This window comes from Rhynchophorus ferrugineus, unplaced genomic scaffold (genome assembly GCF_030347505.1).
Source record: "Rhynchophorus ferrugineus isolate W39M unplaced genomic scaffold, kcgeb_rfMv2 rfM4, whole genome shotgun sequence".
Classification (NCBI taxonomy): Eukaryota; Metazoa; Arthropoda; class Insecta; order Coleoptera; family Curculionidae; genus Rhynchophorus; species Rhynchophorus ferrugineus.
Genome location: NW_027472583.1, coordinates 19,391,966 through 19,413,016, shown reverse-complemented (window position 1 = coordinate 19,413,016; position 21,051 = coordinate 19,391,966). Strand labels below are relative to the sequence as shown.

Genomic DNA, 21,051 nt, shown 5'->3' with positions numbered 1-21,051 from the left:
CACACCCATTACAGTTCAAGATGTAATGCTATCATAGGCGGATAGAAGTTGCTGTTAATTAACATAGTTCAAATTTGAATAGAAAGTTGCAGTTCAGGGAGAGAACAGATCAGTTGAAATGTCCCTGGTCTGATACATAGATGGCGCTACTAGAATTTAATCCATATATTATTTAGTTAGCATTAACTCTCAAAAGATGCATGTATAAATTTGACAGCTGTCGTATCATTAGTTTGTGAATTATAGCATTTAGAGTGAATCAACTTTTGCTATCGTGAAAAAAATTCATAAAAAGGAATTTGGCGTGTTGTTAAAATATTGCTTTTTGAAGGGAAAAATACAGTTCAAGCAAAAAACTTGACTTGATGCCGAGTTTACGGAGACTGTCCCAGGAAAATCAACCATCACAACAGTCGGCTGGCAAGGTTTTGGCTTCTCTATTTTGGGATGCGCATGAAATAATTTTCATAGCGTTATTGGACCGTTTGGAGGACGAAATCGTCAAAAAACGGCCGCATTTGAAGAAAAAGAAAGTGCTGATTCACCAAGACAATGCACCGTGTCAACAATCCATGAATTGGGCTTCGAATTGCTTCCTCATTCACCGAATTCTTCAGATCTGGCCCCCAGCGACTATTTTCTGTTCTCAGATCTCAAAAGAGAAAAAGCAAAGGACAAATCCTACTACAAAAATGGTATCGAAAGGTTAGAGGTTCGCTATAATCAGTGTATCACCCTTGAAGGGATTTTTGTTGAATAAGAAAAAACTAATTTTGCCAAAAAAATATATTTTACTATGGTAGGCCGGGGACTTTTCAATTGGCGTGTTAGGATACCAAAGGCGGATTGTAGTAGCTCAGTTTCGTAGCCGTAGTCTATTGGAATTTGGAATCGCCAAAACTTGAAAAATCATTCCTATTTTGATGGACACCATGAAAAAATGGGTTGGAAACAGTGGAAATTTCGAAGACCCTCAAAGGCAAACTAGCAGACAAAGGTACAAGCGATGCTCAAAAATGATTTTATAAGAAATATAAGCTGTCCAGGCGCGACAACGACCACGTCCATCCACATTTTTCAGGAGGGAAGTCTTACGTTGCGTGATTGTTGGACACGGGCTATTATATAGTGGTTTTTACCTGTTCTGTAATAGATAAAAACACCCAGTGCCATTTTGTATCGCTGTTAAATAAATCGATTCTTCTTTCCTTAAAATTAAATAGTATTTTTCAGTAGATTAATAGTTTTTCTGTTTTAAGCACATTTTATATTTCGTAACTTAAATATAAAACCATGAACTAGATTATTTTACACTATATGAAACTTGTCATAAGGGCGATAGACAGACTGTTGAACAAATTTACCGCCACCACATTTCCCCATCCGCCGTTTTCTCCGCATTAATCCCATATCGTACTGGAACGTCAAAGTTGAAAACCGACACGACAGGAAAACTAACAACCGCGAACTTATTATATCGACAACGAGGACAAGCGGAGAATAAACGAAGGGTGGAAGCGGCCTCCTTCCGTCCCGCACTCCACACGCCACCGTCGCCGGCCCATTGCCTCTCGACGCCGCCGCCGCCTTACCCCCGATTAACTCCCGACCCGACCCAGTCACATCCAATTGCTCATCGCTCCTTTTCTCCTCTTCTCCCACCTCGCCCGTGATATAAATAATTCGCTCCTTCGCCAAAAATTAAGCGCCCACCGAAAACGGAAAAGTTTCTATAACATTAATAATCGAATTAGCATCCGATGCGAACTAGGGGGGCGGGGAGGTGCGACGAAAGTGGATTAATTCATTACGGGGCGACGAGGGTGAAATCTCTGTTCTAAACGGGAGTAGTTAAGGGGATGTCGAATAAATTTCCATTTTTATTCCACCCCCGTTATTCTTCGCGATGTTATTAATTTTATATTTACAGGATGCACTTCACCGCACAAACATTTATAACTGCATATACAGATTGTCATAATGACTGTTATGAACAAGTCATGTTTATATATAAATACATAACAAGTCAATTAAGAAGTCCCCGGCCTACCATAGTAAAACACATTTTTTTGGCAAAATTATTATTTTTTATTCAACATAATTCCCTTCAAGGGTGATACACTGATTATAGCGACTCTCCAACTTTTCGATACCATTTTTGTTGTACGATTTGTCCTTTGCTTCAAAATAAGCCTCACTTTCGTCAATCACCCCTTCATTCGACGAAAATTTCTTCACAGCGAGCATTCTTTTGAGATCTAAGAACAGGAAATAGTCGCTGGGGGCCAGATCTGGAGAATACGGTGGATGAGCAAGCAATTCGAAGTCCAATTCATGGATTTTTGATACGGTGCATTGTCTTGGTGAAGCAGCATTTTCTTTTTTTTTTAAATGCGACCGTTTCTCAGCGATTTCGTCCTTTAAACAGTCTAATAACGCTATGTAATAGTCTGTATGTTGATGTATGTGGATGGTCTTTCCTTTTCCAAGGTAGTCAATGAAACTTATTCCATGCGCATCCCAAAATACAGACACCATAATCTTGCCAGTCGACTGTTGCGTTTTTCCACGCTTTAGAGCGAGTTCATCGTGTGCAGTCCACTCGGATGACTGTCGATTGGACTTCGGAGTGAAATTATGGAGGTATGTTTCATCCATTGTCACATATCGACGCAAAAACTCGGGTTTATTACGCTTGATCATCTTCAAACACTGCTCCTATTCATAAACTCGTCGTTGTTTTTGGTCAAAAGTGAGCTCGCGCGGCCGCCACTTTACACAGAGCTTTTCATACCCAAATATTCGTGAATGATATGATATACAGGTTTAGTTGATATTTTTAGTGTCTGCTTTTTCATTCAGTTTCAATTTAAGGTCATTCAAAATCATTTTGTTAATATTTTAAATGTTTTCTTCGGTAAAAACCTCTTTTGGGCGTCCACTGCGTTCGTCACCGTCTTCGGTGCACATTTCACCACGTCTAAACTTAGCATACCAATCCTTGATGGTTGATTTTCCTGGGGCAGTGTCCGAAAACTCGACATCAAGCCAAGTTTTTGTTTCAATTGTATTTTTTCCCTTCAAAAGGCAATATTTTATCAACTCACGAAATTCCTTTTTATCAATTTATTTCAAAATAACAAAAGTTCTTCACTCAAAATGCTATAATTCACAAACTAATGATCCGACAGCTGTCAGATTTATACACGTATCTTTTGGAGGTTAGGGCAAACTAAAAAAATATACTACAACCTCTATCGGAACATCATTACCGATTTTATTCGGAAAAAAATACATATTTTTTTTATTAATCTCTTACAATTTCAACAATCTGTCCGTGGGCAATAAGTATTATATGATTTCCTTTATATAATATAATTATCCTGAGATGTAGAAAATCGCTTCAGTAAGTGATCTGCTGTACATATTATATTCTAGATCTTATTCTCCATACTATTCTAAGTTACTTTAAAGTATATCCTAACTTATTCTAGATATTATTAAATATATTTTTTTCCTTTTTTTTTCACTTTTCTCACACACACTTTTCCTTAACATTACTACTTTTCTTACTAATATATCATAAAATATCAAATTATTTCAATAATAATACATAATTCTATATCTGCAATCATCATATGATGAATGTGACCAAAGGTCATTTATCAGTGGTTGAATTTGATTTTTCAGGCATCGACGATGACTCACAACACTTCATTCTGGAACCTCTGGAGTATATCTATGTCAGATTTGTTAGTTATACCCCACAGTTCGATACCATAGGTTCAAATGGTCCTAAGTATTGATTTATACAGCGAAACTTTGTTATTTAATGATAGTCAATCAGCCAATACATTCAATACGTGGGGCGGCAAATTAAATCTTGGTTAAATTTTGGAAAATCTATTTTTGAAACAGTTGAAACCATTTTGTTCTATTGATTTTGAAATAAAACCAACTTTGGCTATTAACTTACATTTACAGTATTTCTTAAAGATATCGAAAACATTTAATAATTTGTGACTAATTTGTTTCTTTTTATTGCAGAATTCCATCAGACACAATTTATCACTACACAATCGTTTTATGAGGGTACAAAATGAAGGTACTGGTAAATCGTCATGGTGGATGATCAATCCCGACGCCAAACCAGGAAAATCAGTAAGACGCAGAGCAGCTTCAATGGAGACGAGTAAATTTGAAAAAAGGCGAGGTAATAAATATTTTTCGAAATTTAAGTATAGTGTAGTAATTGTTGTACTATAACTACAAGAGGTGGCAACAAATTACAACAACAAATAACAAATTATTTAATGTAGCTAAATGGTCTCTCATGATTTTAGGTATTTATTTTTGTTATGAAATACTTATTTTAGTTATCTTTATTTGCTTTAGTTCTCTACACTTTTCTTAAACATTACTCCTTTTATTACTAATATATAAAATATTATATCAATAATCATACAGAATTATATATCATCAATCATCATGTGATGAATGTGACCAAAGGCCATTTATCAGTAATTGAATTTCATTTTTGGAATCATTCTTAAAACCTTCTTCTATTTCTTCTAAACTCTCCAATATTATGGTATTTCTATATTTTTAAAGTCTCCTTTTACCAACTTAAGGTTTATCTGGACTGGACCTACAGTTTATCGTGGGCTCCGAGCCACGGTTCTCGGCATTAAGCCTACTGACTGACGAGTGACCAACTTAGAAATCCAGAAGACATCCGATCTTACCCAGCCTGGTTACTGGCGTGACTGGGATCATTTTCCCTGCGGGATTTTACATTCTTGCCTAGGAAAATCCTAAATATTAAACAACCATAAACATAAATTTACGTCCATGCCCCAGCAGGATTCGAACCCGCGACTATCGCAACAGTAGGTTGGTTGTCCTGTCGCCTTTACCACTGTGCCAACCAAGCCGAATTATATTTGTATTTACTTCTTCTTGTTTTAATATATTTGTATTTTTCTAATGTATTCAGAATAGTTTCTACTAATTTCAATGTTGAACTCGTGGCCATATTTTTCTTATCAATTAGTAAAGCTGAATGCAAAACTAATTTTAGGTAGCTTACTCTGTTCCTTTTTTGATAACAGTATTTTTATTTATATATAAATAATACCACTTAGAGAAATTGTAGTATATACAGCGCCGGGATTTTCATTATATCTTGGTTTTAGGGCGAGTTAAAAAGAAAGTGGAGATGATGAGAAATGGAGCGCTACCAGATCAACCAGCATCTCCTAGTTCTTCGGTGTCGGAAAATTTGGATATGTTCCCAGAATCACCGATCCACAGGTAAAGACCGAATTAGATACTATATCTATTAATCAGTTAAATGAGCTTTTTTACACGATAGAGTTTTAACATTTTATTTTTTGTTCTTAACAATCATTCCCGTAGATTATTCGAAGTAACAGAACTAGAGCATGCTTGTAATAAGTCTTAGCAATTTACAGATATTAGCGAGATAGCCAGATAATATTGTTTTTTTTTTGAACTTGAACATATCGACCCGCTCAATTGTGGCTAAAATTTTATGTCAAAATTTTTGTTTGGTAAAGATACGTTTTAAAAATTATTTTTTTGTTTTATTCTCACAGCTCCGGTGGTTTCCAACTAAGTCCAGAATCAAGACCAAGAGCTTATTCAAATCCGTCCGTTTTTAGGTAAAACAATGATGTTTTATGTTCGACCTTTTCTCTCATTCGAAAGTTTTGATGTCGGTTCATATGTATAAACTAACATTTCTTAAAGTCTCAATAAAAATAAAACCATGCGATAGAGTCAAATGTAATTAAAGTATTATAAGTGAATGAATACAGTTATCAACAGATAACAAAATTTTACGAATTAATTATTGGAACATAGTTAAAGGGATATATGAGTTTTGAATGTTATAATTTAGTATATTTTTTCTATTTTTAAGGCAATATAAACTAATTATTTTTACAACTAATTTAAGAAAGAACCATAATTAAAAAATATTGTCTATTTATTTTTAAATTACTTCATCACTATGCATATATACTTCAAATACTTTTAGCAAAAATGTTACTTTTGTTAGCTTTTCTAAGAAAAGAAGGGCATATTTCTTTGTTAATAACTTTTTATATTATAATGTTTGTTGTCGTAGAAGTGTTGTGATCTTGATTCTCTATGTGAACATTTTAATCAATGTCGATTTCAATTTACTAAATATCACTACATAGTAAAAAGATCGATTGTTATTGATGATTGTTGTACATAATATTTATTTCTATCTGTGTTTCATTCGAATCTTCAAAATCCGCATATAACGAAGACTATAGAAAAGGTAGCACTATACTTAATATATTTTATCAGTAAAAAAGAATGATAAATCAAATATATATAAAAATATATATCCATATCCCAGGTTGAACTGTTTCAACGTTATTATGTGATACACTATTTAAAGAAATAACCATTATTAAATAATATTGTCTATTTATTTTGAAATTACTTCAGCATTATGCATATGTACTTCAAATACTTTTAGAAAAAAAATTACTATTCTTAGCTTTTCTAAGAAAACAAGGACTTATTTCTTTGTTAATAACTTTTTATATTATAATGTTTGTTGTCGTAGAAGTGTTGTGATCTTGATTCTCTATGTGAACATTTTAATCAATGTCGATTTCAATTTACTAAATATCACTACATAGTAAAAAGATCGATTGTTATTGATGATTGTTGTACATAATATTTATTTCTATCTGTGTTTCATTCGAATCTTCAAAATCCGCATATAACGAAGACTATAGAAAAGGTGGCACTATACTTAATATATTTTATCAGTAAAAAAGAATGATAAATCAAATATATATAAAAATATATATCCATATCCCAGGTTGAACTGTTTCAACGCTATTATGTGATACACTATTTAAAGAAATAACCATTATTAAATAATATTGTCTATTTATTTTGAAATTACTTCAGCATTATGCATATGTACTTCAAATACTTTTAGCAAAAAAGTTACTATTGTTAGCTTTTCTAAGAAAACAAGGACTTATTTCTTTGTTAATAACTTTTTATATTATAATGTCTGTTGTCATAGAAGTGTTGTGATCTTGATTCTCTATATGAATATTTTAATCAAAATCGATTTTAGTTCACTATATATCACTACATAGTAAAAAGATCGATTGTTATTGATGATTGTTGTACATATTTATTTCTATCTGTGTTTCATTCGAATCTTCAAAATCCGCATATAATGAAGACTATAAAAAAGACACCACTATACTTAATACATACTTATCAGTAGAAAGGAATGATAAATGATACACTATTTAAAACCATTATTAAATAATATTGTCTATTTATTTTAAATGACTTCAGCATTATGCATATATACTTAAGTACTTTTAGCAAAAAAGTTGCTATTGTTCGCTTGTCTAAGAAAACAAGGGCGTATTTCTTTGTTAATAACTTCTTATATTATAATGTTTGTTGCTATAATAACTGTTGTGCATAATACTTATTTCTATCTGTGTTTCATTCGAATCTTCAAAATCCGCATATAGCGAAGACTATAAAAAAATACCACTATACTTAATATATATTTATCAGTAAAAAAGACTGATAAATCAAATATATTTAAAAATATATATCCATATCACAGGTTGAACTGTTTCAACGTTATTATGTGATACACTGTTTTGAGAAATACATGCTCTTAGTTATGCTTTTTGTAAATAACAATAATTTAATAAATTTGGTATTTTCCATTGCAATATTTGATTATATTTGGAGTTGATTATAAGAAATGTTAAGTATATACCGAAACAACTTACCTTGTCTGAGAACACCATACACTAACTTTCATATATGTACTTGGGGTCAGTTCTAACAGCTTAATCTACTTGTTTGTAGTTTTTTGATTGCGTAGTGTAGTTTCGAGATGACCTCGAGGTAGAAAGAGATGAAATTTCCTTTTAAAGTTTTTCTGTTTTCACATTCGGATATTTTATCTCTTTGTACGTCGACCAACAGGTGAGTAATTAGAAGAAAACTTTTTGTTGTTGGCGCTATACGTAATTATCCCTTTTCCTTTTGTAGTAAAAATATTCATTTTGTTCATAAAATGTCCGTTCTTTCAGCCAAAGTGTTATTGTTTTAATAGCAAGGGGAAGAGGCTTTTTTTGATCGATGGTCTGGAAATATAAACGTTGGGGTTGGGGCTCCGTATCGATCTTTCTCCTTATTTCGGTGTCGACAATACTACATACTTTCACTCCTCACATAATTCATGTTTTTTCTAAAAATGTACATTGTGAATGGATTAATTGCACTTTTTTTGAATCTATGTCTAGTTTTGAGCTTTTGGTTTAATGTTAGTTAAAACAAGTTAATGTTTATGCTTATGATAAGTTAAACTCTGTTATATTATTTTATCGGTTATATTTTATATAGGTTTTACAAGCTAGTTACAATAAACGTATATTCACAAATATTCTTTCAAACAGAATAGATTATTTTACTCTATTGGATGTCTGCAGAAAATCTCAGTATTTGATTGCAAACGGTGCAATTTGTAACGAATAGTTGATAGTGAGAGTTGATTATTTTTTTATTTGACAAATTGGAGGTACATGTAGTAAAGTATTCTTTACAAAGCAAAAATTACCTGGAAAAATTGACAGGAACTTTGTTGGACATTATTATTTTTTATGAAAATTTTCTACAACCGAAATCACTTGCATAATAAAACGTTTTGAACGTGGTGATTTTGACTCGAAAAACAATAGAGAATTAGAATGATTCCTGGATGAAAACGCGTGCTGTATACAAGAAAGGCTCCCTTTAAATGTTGATCAATCAACAAGTGATGGTATGATTCAGTGAAATGAGTTGATTCAGAAGCGATAAAAGAGCGATGGAACTTTGAGAGGCCACCTTGCAAGTCAAAATATTGATTCAAATTCCAGAAAAGTCAAAGTCGATTGAAGACCGATCCAAATATTAACATCTTCAAAAGAACGAAACATAAAACATAATTAAACATAACTTACAGCCATATCAGTGTCGTTGACCGGAATAGTTGAAATTGAGTTTTCGGTAATATGCTACTGTAATTCTTTTATCGGGTTCTAGTAAATTGTAGTACATCGTGCCAAATTGGTTGGACCATATATAAAACGAGGCCTTAGCTCCATGAATATTGGTCATTATTAGCATTTCCACGATTTTTGTATTAACTTGAGTTTGCCATAGTGACTCATTTTGTCATCAGGAACCATACGATACAAGAACCCTTACTTTTGTAATATCTCTAGGCTTTAATTCATATGGTACATAATATCATTAAAGCTCTACTCTACTTTTAAATTGGTAAGCGGCAGTGTGAAAAAGGGAATGTAATATGTTTCACCGTATATTCATATTTGGAAAATAACAGTGAATAATATAATAATTTTTTTTTATTTGCTACATTATTACTAGTGGTTGCCGAATAAACTACAATTTGTCTTTATATTAACTTAAATCTAAGTATATATCTAGGAGGACCCATCGGTCCTATCTTAGCTTCTGATCTAATAATGTTTGTGGTTAAACAAATCTGTTTTTCTATTAAATGCTCCTCACTACGCTACAGTACACAAGATCAAATGGTTTGATTCTTTTGAGTCTGTGTCTTGTTCATGAGTTGTCTTAGTCCGATATTGACATGAAAATATAGCCGTACTCATGTCTCCTTGCAATTCTCTTGATTTTCTGGGTGAGAGTCGATATATGAAGGGTAGTTATTGGTTTATTTCTTTTTCATTTCAACGTGTGCTTACGAATGTGTTTTTTTTAATTGTGTCATAAGTGAGATGGAAAAAATTTAACTGCTGGATTCCATTAACTAGTACGAAGTTGAAATTTCCATGAAAGAATTCAAGAGGCTTGAAGAAACTTTGAGCGACGTACTAGTAGTTTTCAAGATAACATAAATGCAGTTATTTAAGGTACAAACTATTTCAACATAAAACAGCGACAATGTTTGCGCATTCATCCAATATGATATTCAAATAGACATTTTAAGATATTTTCGCTCAGTTTAATACAGTTTCCGTTATAGATGTTTAATGTGTGTGATTTTTAACTTATCATAAACACGATAACGTTGTTTTCTATGGGTTGATGTCGAAAATTCACGGACGAACAAATGCTCAAGACTAATACAAGACCGTGACGTTATTTTCGATGTAGTTAAGAAATAAATCCTTTATAGCGGTGGCGGATTCCAGCTGAGTCCCGATTTTAGACCGAGAACGTCATCACAATCGTCTGCTCGATTATCCCCGATACCCGCAATGGGCGTCGAGCCCGAATGGGGTTCGGGATTCAATGGGGCCACCTTCAACGGTGCCGAAATGGTGAATGGTACCCCGACGCCGGGTGCTCCCGGTAATTATTCGCCCGACCAACTAGCTGGAAATCTGGAGCAGAGGATGAAACTCCAGTCAGACGCTTACATCGGTATCGGGTAAATTTACTGAATAGTAAACGCTTCATTTGCTTGTACCGTCGAAGGGAAACTGAAACCCTTGATGGCATTAAACGCTAATATAATTTTAGAGTTTGCGAGTGCTGCAGTTGTGGATTAATTGGTACCATTATATTTTTTCTAGGTATATAAACGAACAAACTGCCCAGACACAACCTCCACCGCCATATAATTCTTCGATATTCAACGACCAATTTCAAAACAGGGAGTTCCATTCGATGGCTGCTACGTCACCTTACGCTTGTTCATTACACAGAATGCAACAGTGCAATTGTTTGCCAAACTGCGTTAAAGTTGAGGTAAGTTATATAGCGTAGGAGGTTTTTTTTTGGTCCGAAACTGGGAAGGAGGATCCTGTTACGGATACCTAACCGCTGCCTCTGGGCTACTCGTTATATCCTATCCCATCAGCTGATCCCTCACTGATACTTCTTACTGTAAGCAAGATATCCGTGACCGGTAACACCGTTAAGAAAAGAAATAGATGTAGAGGCTTAAAAAATCAATTTTTGTCTCATAAATCGATAGTACAACTAACATATTCAAGAATATACTCTGAAAATCTCAAAGTAAAATTCCAAACAATTTAACAGTTATAAGCGTCTTAGGAAGTATTCTTTGTTTCTTTTAACAATAGAGATTTTGGGTGTAAGTGTATAGAAGTATTACTGACCTATCAACGATATTTACATTTTGAAAACAGCTCTAACTTAGCTTCCATAGCGTACGATGCATTTATAGAAAAAATATCTTCGTAATCCGAAAAACGAACATGCCGTAATACCAGACCACGTAAAAGATTATTTCATGGAGAACGGCATACAGATCTGCAGTCAAACAACTGATGAAACTGAAGAAGAAGAAGAAAAAGTGAAAGAAGAGATAGAAAAAAAGAAAGTAGAAGAAAGTAAAAATTGAGACAATGAATATTTATCTAGAAATGATTTACTGGACCGGAATTCTACTTCAGGAAATGTAACCATTGGACTGTCTTTACTCTAATAAAATATTTAAAAATATTAAAATGGACAGGTTAATTTTTTCATTATAGTGGTAGGGATAACATGAAAATTAGACATATAAAGTGAGCATACGTATTTCTTTAAAATATATTTGAAATTGACCTTTATAGTCAAGCTCTAGCGAAGTGAACAAGATGTAATATATGACGAAATAAAATAAATATCATTTCAATTCAGTTTGGTTATGTTTGATAATTTTATTGTATACATGTCCGTATTTCGTTGAGAACTACATTTAGCTAAGGTTCCTCTTTGAAATACAATTACAATTACTTTCTTCGTACCACCGATGTGCCTAAATGTTCTTTTTTAATTTCATATTTTTCATCCAGTAGCATTTGTATACTTGTAGTGTACATTCCAAACATGTATAATAAGATCTATAATAGTGTCTATAACAGTGTCAGTTCCATATTCTTATTAAACATGAATCAATAACACTAATATTGATATATACAAATTTAACATACTCTACGAGAGAGTATTATATAACTAGTTTACAGTCTCTGTCATTATTTTAGCTTTTACATTATCCTGGTAATTTTGTTGATATTGTCACATCTAGAATATGTTATCATTTTTATTTATATTTTTAATTTTTATTACGTTTCTGACTACATTTTGTATCATTAATAATTAGTACACTAACAGATCCTTATGTAATATATATTCGTAAACTCAGTTTGTCTAAATAACCAACAACAAACATGTTTTGTTATTTTTTACGTATTTCGTAACATTGATACAATCATATCTAATAAATTAACAAGTCTATAAATACATTATCATAGAATTAGCCAATAATAAACAGAACTTGATGTGGTTTATCGAAATGCGCATGCGCAGATCCAATCACTTCTGTGTAGTCTTTTGAAGTCACGTGATATTGTTTGTAATTATAATGTTTGCAACAGCATTTTTCTTCTTATTTACTAAAAACTGCATTTAACTCTCAACATTGTAATTTTCCTGCCACAAATTTCAAGGATATTTTTGTAACTAATATTAACATATGGTAGTTTTATATTGATTAACTTGTTTTTATATTGTTATTTTAATGAGTAGCAGATATATTCCAATAGAACACCAGTGGGCAAATTTTAAAAATATCTTTGTTGTTGTAAAAGCCTATGAGTTTTATTAAAAATTATACAAAAATATTGAATAGGCGGATTCGAAATACAAATAGCTTGAAGGTTGTAATAAAAATAATATTGTTGAATTTTATTGTCTATTTGCAGATAATCAAACGGAATAATAGGCAGTGTAACATATTAAGTGTCACTTTAGTTTAATGTTTTGCAACTATAATGACTTTTCAAAAGTTTTATTTCAAAATTCGGTGAAGAAATATAATGATACAGTCAAACATAAAAGTGTACCTTAAAAACATGTTACTTATTTAAGTTTATATGTTCTTTTTAAATCATATATATTATTTTATATTCATAATTTTAGTAATGACAAACGTTCTAAAAATAGCTATAAATATATATTTATTTTAACAATTATCATAAGAAATACTGTGTAAGGGCAATAAGACAAATAGTTCAATATCTAAAGATAATAAAACCAATATAATTTATTATAAACGTATTTGAAATGCCATCAAAGTAAAACGAAAGCTGAATCTTCTTGTAATACAATAGACAATTTACACTTTAAATATTAAGATATATTTCAGAGTAATGAAAAAAATAAGAATAGCATCATATCGTAATATTCATTCAGTACGACATTCGGTAACATTTAGAATGCACTGAAAAATGTTATTGTCCACATTTCAACTAAATGACACATACTGAAAAGTGAAGCTTGTCAGCGAATATTCAACATCAAAATTGATCAGAAAGGTACCCGATAAGACTTAGTACACAATAACGCCGTAAATCCTATAGAATTAATTTATAGGTCTAAGATGACAATTTGATGAAGTGCCAAAAGCTGAAACGAGAATAAATATGTAAAACCACCGTGTATCGCTGGTCCAATGAATTCAATCGTGGTCGTAGTTCGCTGTCCGACGAGTTTCGTGAAGATCGTCCAAAATCGGCTGTTGTGCCAGAAAACATCGATGCTGTGTGCGAAATGATCGCTAAAGCAAGATCGTCATGTCACCTAGTGTGAGAATGAGGCATTCCTAAGCATTAGTTACACCATCATATATGCGATTTTACATGAACACCTAGCTGTGCGAAATTTATGTTGGCGTTGGATCCCACACAAATTGACAATCGCTCAAAAAAGGCTCCTGTCGATTGGTGCAAAGAATTGCTTAAGAAATTCAATCGCGGTGCTTCGAAACACGTTTAAAAAGTCGTGACAGGTGACGAATCATGGATATATTCGTATGAGCTCGAAAGTAAGTAGCAGTATGGGTGTTTCAAGATGAACCAAATCCAACAAAAGTTGTCCGCGCACGAAGCACTTCAAAGAAAATGGTGGCCTGTTTGAAATAAGGAAAACAAACAAGAGACGCCGGATTGTTTTTCATCATGACAATGCGAGCTCTCACACATCGGCTCAAACAAGAGACTATTTGAGCACTCAAAACATCGAATTGATGAGTCGTCCCCCGTACAGTCCTGATTTGGCACCCAATGAGCTCTTCTTGTTCCCCTCCGCGAAGAATAAACTGCGTGGTCAACGATTTTCATCGCCCGAAGAAGCTATTGAAGCGTTCAAAATTTTTTAAAGATACCTCATTCGGAATGGAATAAATGCTTTGAAAATTGGATTAAACGTATGCAAAAGTCTATCGATCATCGTAGCGAGTACTTTGAAAAACAATAAAAATATATTCGCAGCTTAACTATTTGTTTTTTTCCTATTTCCGAAATATAAATATTGACCGTCGTAAAAAGGCCATCTGTATTACATTTTTTTAAGAGCATAGCTTTTTTAACAGAATATAACGCCTAATTAAACGTCATATTTCTGGCTATTCTATAAACTTAAAATCAACTGCTAGGACATGATAGGGACAAAGATATAGCTATTTGAGATGATTTTTGAAGCTTTAAAGGGAAATTTCGTCTAACGCACAAATTATCACTAATGTATATTTGTTTAAAATTTACATTTTATTCCAGAGGATGTCTCCAACGGGGATGTCGCCATCATATCCTCACTCCGAACCATCCCCAGACCCTTTAAGTTCCCATCAGTATATGGGTTCCCGACTACCTGCCAGACCGCCATCTTCTAGCCCACCTGTGACTCCACAGAGTCAAGGCACGCCATCAACAATGATGGGGCAATATATCGGCGCTTTAAACGTTGGCGATGATCTTAACATCAACGTTGAATCGTTACAGGGAGGTTTTGATTGTAATGTTGAAGTAAGTTCTCACTGACAGCATCAAGGATCGAAATAAGTTTCTCGTTTTTGATGACGTATAGGATATTATCCAACACGAGCTAAATGCTGAGGGTTGCTTGGATTTTAACTTCAGCGGGCAGCAGCAGTCAATGGCACAGCAGGCTGCGGAATCGGCGCTAAGTCTTCAAACTGCACCACCACCGGCTTATTCGCAAGCTGTGGTGACGACACCTTCATGGGTTTCGTAACGTCTCGATGAAGTACAGGTGAGTTCATTTAAAATTCTAGTTACTATTCTAAGCAATTAATCTTGACTACCATTAACGAGCTGTAATATAAGCCATGCTCTTCATCTAATATATCAGAATAGATAACAATAAGAATATTGATTTAAACGATATATGATAAGTGTTCAGATTGTAAGAAATAATAAGCCATATCAACGAAATTTTGTTCTGAGGTGATCAAATGTTCATGTTGAGTAAATATTCACCTCACAAACTTCAGTGCAAAGTAATACATTTTTGATTTCTTCATATTTTACTATGTAAAATTTAACTTGCTTCGTTTTGTATACTTACGTAACTATAAAAAGCAAGGATAATTAGTATATTAATGAATTATGTTAATAATGTTTTGTAAACATCTTATATATATTTCTTCATTTGATATATTACTGCTGCGAATATGCATCCAGGGGTATCCACTGACTGGGAATGTTTTTCAAAACTTGAATGTTTGTTGGAATACTTTATGGCTAGGGATGTTTGAACGCTTTTAATCTACCTCTTGTGACCTTACTGAACTGAAGTACGCCAAGGAGTGCCTCGAGTAACTTCGGACTGATTACCAATCTAACGTTTTCAATCTTCTTTTCATATACAATAAAAAATATGATACCAAAAATGTGAAAGTGTTTAGAAAACAAAAACTATTAATTTACTTAAAAAAGCTATTTTATTTTGTGGTAAGAAGAGACTGTTACGGAAGAAGACTTCTTGAACGACGATACAAAACGACATTGAGGGTTTTTATCAAACTCAGCCTTTATCTCGACGTTTATTTTTAGACGTCTCACTCGTTATACCAGTCACTCTTAAAACATACCTATACTCAATTTGTAATTAGGTGTGTTTGTCTTAATTTTCTATAATTCTCGTCAAACTCGAATTTAAAGCAATTAAAAATATAATCAAAGCTCTTACTTGTATTTTTTAACATTATTATAGAATCAATATGTATTGGATGTACTTTGTGTATTTACTTACAAAACCTGAGTTGAATTAATTTGAAATTAATCCAAAAAAATAACGAAAATCCTAAATAATATCCATTAGGATTACCTCTAATGCATTGTTATATTGTATCATCAGAACTATTGGGATAACTATGATAACTTCAACAAGACTTACTTACTTGCTCTTCTATGATCTCCAGATACGAGTATCATCAAATTTAAGATAGAATTATTCGATAGTCGAGTATATAGAGAAGTCTCACACCAAATTTCAAGAAAAGGATTAAATGGAGCTTTAGATGTGTCAACCGTCTCGAAAAAAGTAGTTTCGAAAAAATACATATTTTGGTTCCACTACATTAAGTCATTTTATCTTGTAAACTATACCCTACCATAAACCATATTAAACTTTGAAAAAAAATCGATATTTTCAAATTTCTAGTCATTACCACTCATCGTCTATGTTGGAAATCTGAAATAATTCTCAACTTGTGAAAAGATCATTGATGAATTTCTCGCATGTGAATCTGGTTTTTAATAAAGTAGACAAATTAATTTGATGTCACTACAAATAATGTAAAATGATTTGGTCTGGTTGGACCATAGAGTGTTTTGGTCCTATATTGGTTATAATAGTTTTTAATCCCAAGTTGCATTTGTTCTTGCATGGTTTCAACAGCACTGAAATAATCAAAAACGTGATAAGAGCTTAAATAGTACTGAAACAATTCCGATTACAGCAATCTCATTAAATGATATCAACTTTCTTATTTGCTAGTAAATAATTCGTTTAAAGGAACATTTCCTGTGTTTTTTATATTTAAAGTGCGTTTACGAACTGTTCTGGCTTTTAACCATATCTGTTTTTTTTTTAATGAAACTCGCGACATCCAAAAAATCATCACTACATGATTTTTTTCTGAGTTTAGTAACAAAACATTGAAGTCGCATCGATCGAAATAAGTAAGAATCAACGGTCCTATAGCCAGGTGAATATGGCGGGTAGAGTAGGGCTTCCCAACGTTACAACATAGGTTTTTACAGGTTTTGTATTATTGTTGGATTTATAATATTGTTAAGCACTCATACTGACTTGTATAAATGCTTGTGTAAAGTAATTCTATTCAACGTTTGTATGAAACATATCAACTGCAATCGACACTAATTTCCAGCTAATGCTATTAAATTCAGTAGCAATATGTTTGGGAAATACACATTGATGTATTTATCCCGTACTCGCCTTGCTTGTGTGTTGATTCAAGTACACTACAACAGAGCACTAGTAATAAATTAATTTATAAATTAATATTGTACTAAGCATATCGAGTATGTCTTTAATTTAAAAAATTACGGAAACTCTGTATTGTGACATTGTTTATTATGTAATTTCATAAATAGTATAATTTCATAGTATAAAATTTCATGTTTCTAGTATTTCGTTAATGAAATTAATATGTAGAATTTAGAACAATCAAAAGAACCTTTTAATTTAATAGATATAATTTCTAAGAATTTGGTTTGAATTATTAGAAATTTCGGGAAATATCAACAAAACATTTCTTTATATCACTAGTGATAGATATAGCAAGCTGATAAACCATCAATTTCTATTTTAAAATATTCTAATCAAATGTAATCAAAAGATAATGAGACTTACACTGGTGATCATCCGAAATGTCTTAATAAAAAAATGAAATAAAACCAAACCTTAACCAAATATTCAACTTTTTATCAGTCAATCATAAAGTCAGTTTGGATCTATGGGGTGCAAATATGAGGTTGCACTAAGACACTAAACCAACTAGTAATCCAACGTATCCAAAACAACGTTCTACCAATTTATTACCAACGCTTATCGCTACGTTAACAACGAAGACCTCCACGATGACCTCGAAATTAAATGGATATACGAAGTGATCCAAGATTTCGCCTTAAAACATGAAATAAGGTTGCTAAATCACAGCAGCGTGTAAGCAAAACAGCTACTGGACAACACGCAGGAAATCAGAAGATTGAAGCGAACCAAACTACACCAAACTTGTTTAGTGTATAAGGGTATTTTTAACGTTAGGTTAAGTAGATTAGTTTTATTTTAATTTGGGAAATACATATTGATGTATTAATCCCGTACTGATTAATCTGATTGGGTCTGTGGTTATGGCCTAAACTCAAAAAAAAAACTGTTTAGAGAATGTCTTATGTACCCAACTTTTGAATGTAACTTTTTTAAAGATTGGGAAAGACGTTCCTCTCGTTAAAAAAGTAATTAGGTTTTCTTAAACCCTGCATCGGTATCGGCCGGATGCAATAGGTTATTCGGAATACTTCGAGCAGTAATTCGCGTGATTAAGGATCAGTGCTCGATCTGAATTGCACTGCGAAGACATCGCCAATTAATCTGGCAACTCATCCGGATGCCGGGAAAAACTTGCCGAGGCGATTTTCCACTCGGATACTTCGCGGTCTCGCCATAAAAAAACTCATTAATTACTCTAAACAAATTACGGTATCGACGGGTCGAAATTTTTAAATTAATTTCGTAAGAAAAACTGCCACCCCTCCAGTTTACGCTTTGGCGCCCTCTTCTGAATCATTTTCACTGTAATTTTTATGAGATCAGGCCGTTTTCGGTGGCCGATCGTTAAACAATATTATGCTGTTGCTGTGTCGTCCAGCTGACATAACAGGTTACTTGAAAAGTCCCCGGCCTACCATAGTAAAACACATTTTTTGGCATAATTAGTTTTTTTTTATTCAACATAATTCCCTTCAACTGTAATGATTATAGCGACCCTCTAACTTTTCGATACCACTTTTGTAGTATGATTTGTTGTTTGTTTCAAAATGGGCCTCAGTTTCGGCGATCACCTCTTCATTCGACGAAAATTTCTTCCCAGCGAACATTCTTTTAAGATCTGGGAACAATAATTGGTCGCTAGGGGTAGATCTGGAGAATACGGTGGATGAGGAAGCAATTCGAAGCCTAATTCATCGATATTGCCACCGTTTTCACTGACTTGTGTCACGGTACACTTTCTTTTTTTTTCAAATGCGGCCGTTTTTCGACGATTTCGAACGGTATAATAAAGCTATGTAGTAGTCGCTGTTGATGGTCCTTCTTTTTCAAGGTAGTAATTGGAAATTATTCCATGCGCGTCCCAAAATACAGGCGGCATAAACTTGCCAGCCGACTGTTGCATTTTCCCACGCTTTGGAGCGGATTCATCGTGTGCAGTCCACTCGGATGACTGTCGATTGGATTTCGGAGTGAATTCATAGAGCCATGTTTCATCCATTGTCATGTATTCACGCAAACACTCGGGTTTATTACGCTTGATTATCTTCAACCACTGCTCCGAATCATCAACTCGTCGTTGTTTTTGGTCAAAAGTGAGCTCGCGCTCCACTTTACACAGAGCTTTCACATACCCAAATATTTGTGAATGATATTATGTACATGTTCAGTTGATATCTTTAGAGTGTCTGTTATTTCATTCAGTTTCATTCAGTAACAACCCCTTTTGGGCGTCCACTGCGTTCACCGTCTTCGGTGCTCATTTCACCACGTCTAAACTTAGCATACCAATCCTTGATGGTTAATTTTCTGGGCGCAGTGTCCAAAAACTCGGCATTAAGTCAGGTTTTTGCGTCAATTGTATTTTTTGCGACTCAAAAGCAATATTTTATCAACACGCAAAATTCCTTTTTATTCATTTTTTCAACAACAAAAGTTGCTTCACTTAAAATGCTATAATTCACAAAGTAATGATCCGACAGCTGTCAAATTTATACACGCATCTTTTGAGGATTAGGGCTAACTAATAAACTTGTGAATTTAATTCTAGTAGCGCCATCTATGTGTGAGGCCGGGGACTTTTCATTTGACCTGTTATTAAGCGTTCCAATTAATTAATAGCGAGTTTAAAAAAACACAGTGTTTCTTTAAAATCATTTTAAAAACATGTATGTATTATTAAAAATATTATTTATGGCTAGTTACCGTAGAATGACGTGACTTTTCTAAAAATATGCAGGTGAAAAATTCGAATATCAGTTTTATATCTATTGTCCATTTCTTGAATAAAAAAATGATTTTTCTCATTATTTCTCCAAAAAAAAAAAAACGCTTTCGGTGACATAGATCTACGGTCGGGATTACTTACAGTCCTTATATATAGCAAATATAGCCGTTGAGTTTATAGCCAAATGCAGTTTGTAAAAATGTAAAATTCGTTTTAAACTAGGAGCGGAAATTTTGTGTTCGGATTTAGGAATTATATTTTAAACTTATGACCTTCAAGGATCAGTTAGTGTAATTTTCCACACGTATTTAGATGTTTGTTTTTTATCTTATTAAAAATTATCACATTATCAGTATTATTGCCATTCCTACCATTCTTGATTATTTTTATTTATTGATTCTGCCTGGTTTTTGTCTTCTTCATATGGGTCCGGTTGATTTATTTCGATCGACTGGTGATCGCTAGTGGATGCTGTCCCATTTAATGTTGATTATTTTGTAGCTATCGTTTTTGTTAGTTAATGTGATCTCAGTTTCGCGTCCAGTGGCTTCATCTTCCTTAGCCAAAGCCAATGCTTATATATTTTAAATATTTTTTTCACTAATCGACATGGATTCATCCACTACGGTTGATTACATGATGACAGTTTTGTTCAATACTGCCATTGGTAAATAAAAAAGATATGAAAGGATTCAGCATTCAGACTATTTGAATTCAAAAATTAAACGACGTTCTTATCAAAGTCGACTCGGCGTTCAATATAAACTCATTCTACGGTACTACACTTTCGCACCTTTCGGTAAGAAACGAGACTTGCTTTAAACAAATCGATTAATTTCTATATTCTTCGTCAGAACAAACCATATATAGATATATAGATATATTCCAAGTAATATCATCAAATATTTTCA

The 21,051-nt window shown here is 33.1% G+C and overlaps 1 protein-coding gene across 7 annotated transcripts in view; it reads left to right on the top strand.

The window, feature by feature from the left end:
• Positions 1 to 21,051, top strand: part of foxo (forkhead box, sub-group O) — a 324,250-nt gene that overhangs the window by 277,603 nt on the left and 25,596 nt on the right. For 2 of the 7 annotated variants that reach the window (XM_076401537.1, XM_076401536.1), the window contains 7 exons: positions 4,048 to 4,213; positions 5,196 to 5,313; positions 5,619 to 5,684; positions 10,262 to 10,516; positions 10,662 to 10,836; positions 14,652 to 14,900; positions 14,962 to 15,147. In XM_076401537.1, coding sequence (XP_076257652.1) covers positions 4,048 to 4,213; positions 5,196 to 5,313; positions 5,619 to 5,684; positions 10,262 to 10,516; positions 10,662 to 10,836; positions 14,652 to 14,900; positions 14,962 to 15,129 — 1,197 coding nt within the window. In that variant the 3' untranslated portion in view covers positions 15,130 to 15,147. The remainder of the gene's footprint in view (positions 1 to 4,047; positions 4,214 to 5,195; positions 5,314 to 5,618; positions 5,685 to 10,261; positions 10,517 to 10,661; positions 10,837 to 14,651; positions 14,901 to 14,961; positions 15,148 to 21,051) is intronic. The other 5 variants (XM_076401540.1, XM_076401538.1, XM_076401543.1 and 2 more) reach the window with 3 other exon arrangements.